Source organism: Leptonychotes weddellii, chromosome 1 (genome assembly GCF_054177405.1).
Source record: "Leptonychotes weddellii isolate Sample4059 chromosome 1, ASM5417740v2, whole genome shotgun sequence".
NCBI classification, from domain to species: Eukaryota; Metazoa; Chordata; class Mammalia; order Carnivora; family Phocidae; genus Leptonychotes; species Leptonychotes weddellii.
This window is the reverse complement of record NC_138369.1, coordinates 103,476,738-103,485,417: the sequence shown is the minus strand read 5'-3', so window position 1 is coordinate 103,485,417 and position 8,680 is coordinate 103,476,738. Positions and strand designations below refer to the sequence as shown.

At 35.8% G+C, this 8,680-nt stretch overlaps 1 protein-coding gene across 1 annotated transcript in view; it reads left to right on the top strand.

Annotated features, from left to right (window-relative positions):
• BCHE (butyrylcholinesterase) overlaps window positions 1-8,680 on the top strand; it is a 63,356-nt gene that overhangs the window by 4,575 nt on the left and 50,101 nt on the right. Inside the window, exon 2 of the mRNA XM_006727601.3 lies at window positions 2,503-4,027. Within this exon, the coding sequence (XP_006727664.1) occupies window positions 2,511-4,027 (1,517 nt within the window). The 5' untranslated portion in view covers window positions 2,503-2,510. The remainder of the gene's footprint in view (window positions 1-2,502; window positions 4,028-8,680) is intronic.

The following is an 8,680-nucleotide window of genomic DNA, read 5'->3' as shown; positions in this document are numbered from 1 at the left end:
AAAATAATCTCACAGTTTGATTTTTTAAAACCTTATTATTTTTATAACCATTATATATAGACATATATGTGTATATATATGCATATACATGGACAATGATAGAGTTAGATCTAGATATATAGATATATAGACATAGACAGAGATAGAGATATCCATACGTACACTGAACAAAATATTGTAAAATTGATCAGGTTATCCAGATCTTTTGGGGGGCTCAAAAAATACTTGTTGATCACTAGCTGTATTATTAGCAGTGGTGAATGCGGTTGATTTAAAATGTGAGAATCCGGGGCACCTGGGTGGCTCAGTCGTTAAGCGTCTGCCTTTGGCTCAGGTCATGATCCCAGGGTCCTGGGATCGAGCCCCGCATCGGGCTCCCTGCTCCGCGGGGAAGCCTGCTTCTCCCTCTTCTACTCCCCCTGCTTGTGTTCCCTCTCTCACTGTGTCTCTCTCTGTCAAATAAATAAATAAAATCTTTAAAAAAAAAAAAAGTGAGAATCCTAACTCTGGAACAGTTTTCAGGGTAATACTTTATTCTCTCTACCTTCTGAGACAATATAAATTAAAAAAAAAAAAAACACTAATACAGAGTCTCAATGCTCACAGCATTAGCTTCTTAGACACATAGATTGTATTTACAATTATAGTATCAAAAAATAATACAGAAATTTTTTTTTTACATTTATGGACCTTTGTTATTATTGTGTGGATGAGAATCAGTGTTTGTATTTGACTGTTTTAATCAGGTTTTCTTTCAGTTGTATAAAGATGTTAGTTCTTTTAAATGATATGGGCATTACATTTTTGTGTCCCTCTTTGTTATGTGAAGTTTCAGAATCTGATTTTTAGGTTTTATTAATTTTAAAGAAATTCAGGTGTGCATTATGAATTTGTTTATTTATTTATTTATTTGAGAGGAAGAGAGAGAGCACACACAAGCACGAGTTAGGGGGAGGAGTAGAAGATGGTAGAGGGAGAGAAGCAGACTCCCTGCTGAGCTTGGAGCCCAGTGCAGCTAGATCTCATGACCCATGAGATCATGACCTGAGCTGAAATCAAGAGTCGGACACTCAACCCACTGAGCCACCCAGGTGCCCCACATTATGAATTTTTAATAAAACTTTGATTTCCACAAGCAATCTTTTCATGCCATCAATAAATATTATTTAATAAAATGTAGGGGCGCCTGGGTGGCTCAGTTGGTTAAGTGACTGCCTTCGGCTCAGGTCATGATCCTGGAGTCTCTGGATCGAGTCCCGCTTCGGGCTCCCTGCTCGGCAGGGAGTCTGCTTCTCCCTCTGACCCTCCCCCCCTCTCATGTGCTCTCTCTCTCTCTCTCTCATTCTCTCTCTCAAATAAATAAATAAATAAAATCTTTAAAAAAAAATAAATAAAATGTCAAATAGTTATAATTTTGTAGGTCTCAAAGATTCCTTTTTCTTCTACTCTTTCCAGTAATTCCTCAGCATTAGTCCTCTTAATCTCACTTATTTTGTCCACTATCAAAATGCAAGTAATCTGACCATGTTAACGCATGTCATATGTTAACATATAGGCAACCTTGTCAGTTGCATATACTTTAATCAATTAACAAATAGCAGATGTGCATTGAGTAATCCCTGAGTGTAAAATTCCTTCAAAGTATCTCCTCTCACACATTATATTATCAGCTGCTGGTTCTCTCCATTGACATTGTAATTCAGGTAGAGAAGGCTTTCTTCGTTACTCACTTTTTCTGGTATATATCCTCAGTCTCTCTTCCCGTTTTTCCCATAGTTCTTTACAGTGGCAGCAGATTTGTTAGTTTTCACAATTTTTAGGTTCAATGACAACTGCTGTATTTTTGTTACTTAATATTCTATGAATATATTGTCCAAATTCTCTTCTGGATTGTTTTGAGGAAGAAACCATGAGGCAAAAAGAACCACAGAAGGGACCATGGAAACAGAAAAAGCCAGTAACAAAAGTCTAAGGATCCTTAAAGCTTCTCAATCTACTTCAGTTATGTCAAGAGTCAGCTGACCATGAAAAGAACTGTACACATTTCAGAGCATACATGAGCTTATATTTTTTCCTCTAACCGAGGTAGAAATGATATCTTCATAAGTTGACTACTACTTAATGCCACTTTTGGTGGGTCAGTCAAAAAAGTATATCTAGATATACTTTTATATATAGATATATATATATGCCTGGGACAAACTTCCTCTTTAAAATACTAAATCTTCCTTACAGAGACCTGATAATGAATTCCTCCGAGTGAAATATTTTCTACTTTTCCATTCCACTTATTCCTGTTCTAAATTGAAAACTGAAATATCTCCAAACATTTTCTGTGTGGGGGTTTTTTTTTTAACAAAACCTTTATAGTAGTAACAGATTTATTAGTTTTCATAATTGTTAGGATTAATAAGAATTACTTTATTTCAGTTAATTATCATAAATAAAATATAATACTTGATGCATGAGGTTTTTAAAACTTCCTAATTACCTCTCTTTCAGAAATCAATATGCAGAGCAAGGGTACAATCATAAGCATCCGGTTTCTCTTGCGGTTTCTTCTGCTCTGGGTGTTAATTGGGAAGTCACATATGGAAGAAGACATCATAATTACCACCAAGAACGGAAAAGTCAGAGGAATGAACTTGCCAGTTCTTGGTGGCACAGTAACAGCCTTTCTTGGAATTCCCTATGCACAGCCACCTCTTGGTAGACTTCGATTCAAAAAGCCACAGTTCTTGACCAAGTGGTCCGATATTTGGAATGCCACAAAATATGCAAATTCTTGCTATCAGAACACAGATCAAAGTTTCCCAGGTTTCCCTGGATCAGAGATGTGGAACCCAAACACCGATCTCAGTGAAGACTGTTTATATCTGAATGTGTGGGTTCCAACACCTAAACCAAAAAATGCGACTGTAATGATCTGGATCTATGGTGGTGGTTACCAAACCGGAACATCATCTTTACCTGTTTATGATGGCAAATTTCTGGCTCGGGTTGAAAGAGTTATTGTAGTTTCAATGAACTATAGGGTGGGTGCCCTAGGATTCTTAGCTTTACCAGGAAATCCCGAGGTACCAGGGAACATGGGCTTGTTTGATCAACAGTTGGCACTTCAGTGGGTCCAAAAAAATATAGCAGCCTTTGGTGGAAATCCTAAAAGTGTAACTCTCTTTGGAGAAAGTGCAGGAGCAGGTTCAGTTAGCCTTCATTTACTTTCTCCTAGAAGCCAGCCATTGTTTACCAGAGCCATTCTGCAAAGTGGATCCTCTAATGCCCCTTGGGCAGTAATGTCTCTTGATGAAGCCAGGAACAGAACGTTGACCTTAGCTAAATTTATTGGTTGCTCTAGAGAAAATGAGACAGAGATAATCAAATGCCTTCGAAACAAAGATCCCCAGGAAATTCTACTGAATGAAGTCTTGGTTGTCCCCTCTGATACTCTTTTGTCTGTAAATTTTGGTCCAATTGTGGATGGTGATTTTCTCACTGACATTCCAGACACACTACTCCAACTTGGACAGTTCAAAAAAGCCCAGATCTTGGTGGGCGTTAATAAAGATGAGGGGACAGCATTTTTAGTATATGGTGCTCCTGGTTTCAGCAAAGATAATGACAGTATCATAACTAGAAAAGACTTTCAAGAAGGTTTAAAAATGTATTTTCCAGGAGTGAGTGAATTTGGAAGGGAATCGATCCTTTTTTATTATGTGGACTTGTTAGATGATCAGAGAGCTGAAAAATACCGTGACGCATTGGATGATGTTCTTGGGGACTACAATATCATATGTCCAGCCTTGGAGTTCACCAAAAAGTTCTCAGAATTGGGAAATAATGCCTTTTTCTACTATTTTGAACACCGATCCTCCCAACTTCCTTGGCCAGAATGGATGGGAGTGATGCATGGTTATGAAATTGAATTTGTCTTTGGTTTACCTCTGGAAAGAAGAGCTAATTACACAAAAGCTGAGGAAATTTTGAGTAGATCCATAATGAAATACTGGGCAAATTTTGCAAGATATGGGTAAGTGCTGATTTTTGTCAGTGTTCTTGTTTGATTTTGTTTGGTTTTGCTTAGCTTTGCTTGCTCTCTGGTATAGACTTCATTAAAGGCACAGAAATGTTTTAATTATTTATTCTTTTTGTACCATAAGCTACTTTTGGTTTCTATTATATAATGAATTTCAATTTCTTGCATCAGGGTGCTTAAATCAGTGAAGAACTTTCATGAAAAATATTTTCTGATTTCATTTCCAAAATACTGCAAAGTACTGTGGTAATATTAGCCAAAGTTTATATGCAAATAGATGTTTACCTTGAAAGCTAAAGTTATTGTGACCATACTTTTTTTTTTTTTTAAGATTTTATTTATTTGACAGATAGAGACACAGCAAGAGAGGGAACACAAGCAGGGGGAGTGGGAGAGGGAGAAGCAGGCTTCCCGCAGAGCAGGGAGCCCGATGTGGGGCTTGATCCCAGGACCCTGGGACCATGACCTGAGCCGAAGGCAGACACTTAATGACTGAGCCACCCAGGCGCCCCATAACCATACTTTTTAACCTGAAAGTTTATAGTGTTCACAGGTTTAGGGAAGAGTAGAAATATATCTTCTCCTCATGTTCATAAGCAGAGGTAGTGGTAACTGATAGGTGGAGAAATACATTACCATTCAGGAAAATCAAAGGGCAAGATGGTGATGGTGTTGGCCCTCAGATTACTTCAAATGCAAATGCAGAGTTCGGCATTTTATCAATTTTTCCCCTAATAAGTTTGTTCCGAGCTTTCAGGTGACTGGACAGGAGCAGCTACAAGGGTCCTCAGGTTTAGCTAAGCTGCTTTCAGCTTGAGCAGCCATATAGCTGACATTAGCTAATCTGAAGTACGATAGAAGAACCTATTTTTCCTTGTACGTTATAAATATTGTGATATTATGCCCCCAAGAGTCAGGAGAAAATAATCTGTTCAAATATATTTTCTAATTTGTATCTCTTAAATATACAAATGTATGTGTATAGAAAATAAAGGGTATTTTTTTGTAACCCCCAAAAGAATTTTATACATTGGGATAATTGGTATCAGTGAGAAAAACAAAAGAAATAGAAGTTTGGGCATCTATTTTTAAAATACTGTGAGTACTTGCAGAAACTCACAAATTGATAGATGCATTAATCCAATCTGTCATAATTGGATCTTTTATAATTGGAAAGAATGTTGATAGTGATATTGTGTTCTAGTTTTCTCTTCCAACCTCCATTTGAAATTCATTTTTACTTCATGTCACTATATATATCTTCTACAAAGTACTTGTATGATGTAATTCTTCTCAAAAATTTTTAATGTTTATCCACTCAGTCTAAAGCAAAAATTCTTCTCTCTGTCAATAAGAGACCTCTATAATCTTACTGCAACCCATATTCCCCAACAATACTTGGCTTCTTGGCAGGCCAATTATCTCACAAATGCCAAAGATTTTAAGCTTAATATAACCTTTCATCCTTGTTCTTGCTCTGCATCCTGTTTAGAACAGCTACCCCTCTCCTTTTTAATGACATGAGTCCTACTCTTTTTTTAAGGTCCTGAACACCCACATGTTTCACCAAGCATATCTTTAATTCTTAGAGTTGTAATTGCTTCAGACCTCTTTTTCACTCTCAACAGAAGTTGTTGACTATAACTTGTCTCTGAGATTTTTCATTGTATGCTAAGCCTCCTAAGCTAGACTGAACTAGCTTCTGAAAAGAGAAACTGGTTTTACTAGAAACTCATTAAAGTACTAGTGTGGGTATATGACATATTTATCAAATTAGTTGGTTATCAAATGATTGAACAAAAACAGGTAAATGCTAGAATGAGTAAAAAATGTACATATGTTCAAGATATGTTGGCTATTATTTATAGTTGCACAATCTTATGACTTATCCACATCAGCTTCAATTTCTCCTGAAGAAGAATCATCATTTCCAGAGCAGCTTTAGAGAGATTTCTATCTCATTTTGTTCTCACCCTAAAGGCTATATCCATATTAAATCGCTTTAATATGTTTTAAATTCTTTCTTACAATTCTAGAGATTGTAAAGAGTTTAAGGAGATATATTCTTTAAAATTATTGATGCCTGTAATTTTTAAAGGACCTTATTTTGCATGTTAAAATCATCAAGGAATTTATACTTTCTCACGTCACAATGGAGAATACTGAGAATTGGATGTGGCGAATATCTTGACACACAGCAACAGTTCAAAGAAGAGAATCTTTGATGCTTACCAGAATAGATTGTTTAATCCTAATCTACTTCCATGATTAGCATATTTTCATGGGAAATATATGAAGATTGACACATTTCAGTTATAATGATAAATTCATACAAATGAGATTATAAACCATAATCTCATTTTTAAAGTAGTTTGGCTATCACAAAATGTCATTTTAGTTGGGGAGTTTCTTTACAGTCAATATTTGCACAGTGGAACAGCAGTAGTAATACTTCATACCTGTTGAGAGTTGACTTGTTGGCAAACATAATGTTAATCTCCTGGTATACATTATCTTTCTTTAAAGTATACCTAGGAATAAATATAGAAGTTTAGAATGGTTAAGTAAACTCCAATGGAAACAAGGTTGGTAAACGTACAGTTTGTTAAATCCATCCACATCATCTGACCACAAAGGCTATGTTCTAGCTCTGTGGTTTTCAGTGAAGGGAGATTAATCCCCTGACCCCTCACCTTCCCACCCCTGGGAACATTCACTAATGTCTGGTTCTGTATTTGAGTGTCACAGCTGGTGGTGGGGGTGCTACTAACAAGGTAAAGGCCAGGGATGCTCCTACACTTCCTGCAAAGTACAGAACAGCCCCCACAATAAAGAATTATTCATTCCAAATGTTAGTTATTCCAAGACTGAGAAACTGCAGTTTTCTACTTCTTCATATCCCAAAAATGGCATATCAAGAAAGTAAAAAAGTAGAACTAGGAACAGTAATAATTATTCAGGAAAATGAGTTTTCAAGTTCATGGTTCATAATACATTTTAACAAATTCTCCTTCTTAAATAATGTCTAGTATAAGTTGTACTTTTTGTTATAATCAAATTCAAAATAAGAGGTGCCTGGGTGGCTCAGTTGGTTGAGTGTCTCCTTGGTCTCAGCTCAGGTCTTGACCTCAGGGTCATTAGTTCAAGCCCCCTGTTGGGCTCCATGCTGGGTGTGGAGCCCACTTTAAAAAAAAATAAATTCAAAATAATTTTGAATTTTCCTTGGTGATTTTTTATTTTGCCAATAGGTCATTTAGTAGACTGTTATTTAACTCCCCAAGTATTTGGATAATTTCTAGATATTTTGTTATTGATTTCTAGGTTAGTTCCATTCTAGTAATAGACAATATTCTGTAAGATTTTCCCCTTTGAAATATATTAAGAACTATTTTATGACCCAGCATATGATCTGTATGGGTTATTAGTTTATGTGCTCTTCCGTTACTTAGTATGGTGTATTCTGTAAATTAATTAGTTCACGGTCATTCAGGTCTTCTAATATTCTCCCTAATATATTTTCTACTTGCTTCAAATACTGAGAGAAGGGTATTAACATCTTCAACTGTAATTGTGGTGTTACTCATTTCTCCATTTAGCTCTGCTAATTTCTTTTAGTATTTTAAATCTATGTTATTAATTTCTATGCATATTTAGGATCATGTAGTCCTGATTAATTGACCATTTTATCATTATGAAATGTCTCTTTATCCCAAAGTTGGCTTTGTCTAATATCAAGATAGACATGTCAAGTTTCCCATACTTATGTTTACACATTTTGTTCTATTCTTTTATTCCACTTATATTTCTAAAGAAATCTTCCTTACAGTTGAGATGGTATGACTAATCCATTTGACATTTAATGTATTTATCAATATGATTTTAAGTACATCACCTTGCTTTTAAAAATGTCATTTTATATAGACATTTTAATTTGCCTTTAATATTTTTTCCCATGGTTGCTTTAGGGCTAGCAATTGTTTCTTTAACTTGTGAAAGTCAACTTATAGTTAATACTGAAACATTTTGCATTTTGCAACTGACATTTCCCACTTTCTTCACAATTCACATTTCCCATTTTCTCCATCACCCTTACTACTTCACAAATGCAAGAAACTAACAATATTGTTTCACGTATTCTTGATGTTTTTTGTATTGCTGTCATATGGTTAGGCAATGTGTAATATAAAATCTCACTTAATATTAAATATCATTAAAACATCATTTGTTTTAAACCATCAGTTATATTTATGTAAATTCATAAAAGAAAAGGAAAAATGGCCTTTTATATTTACCCACAGAATTGCCATTTCTAACGTTCTTTATTCTTACCTATGGATTCTAGTTTTCATCTGGTATCATTCCCTTCATGCCGAGGAACATTCTTTAGGATTTCTCATTGTGTAGGTTGGCTAGTTACAACTAGCCATTCATCAACTTTCTTTTATCTGAAAATGCCTTTATTTTACCTCCGTTGAAGGATATTTTTTAAGAATATAGAATACTGAATTGTTGGGGTGCCTGGGTGGCTCAGTCGTTAAGCGTCTGCCTTCGGCTCAGGTCATGATCCTGGAGTCCTGGGATCGAGCCCCACATCGGGCTCCCTGCTCCGCAGGAAGCCTGCTTCTCCCTCTCCCACTCCCCCTGCTT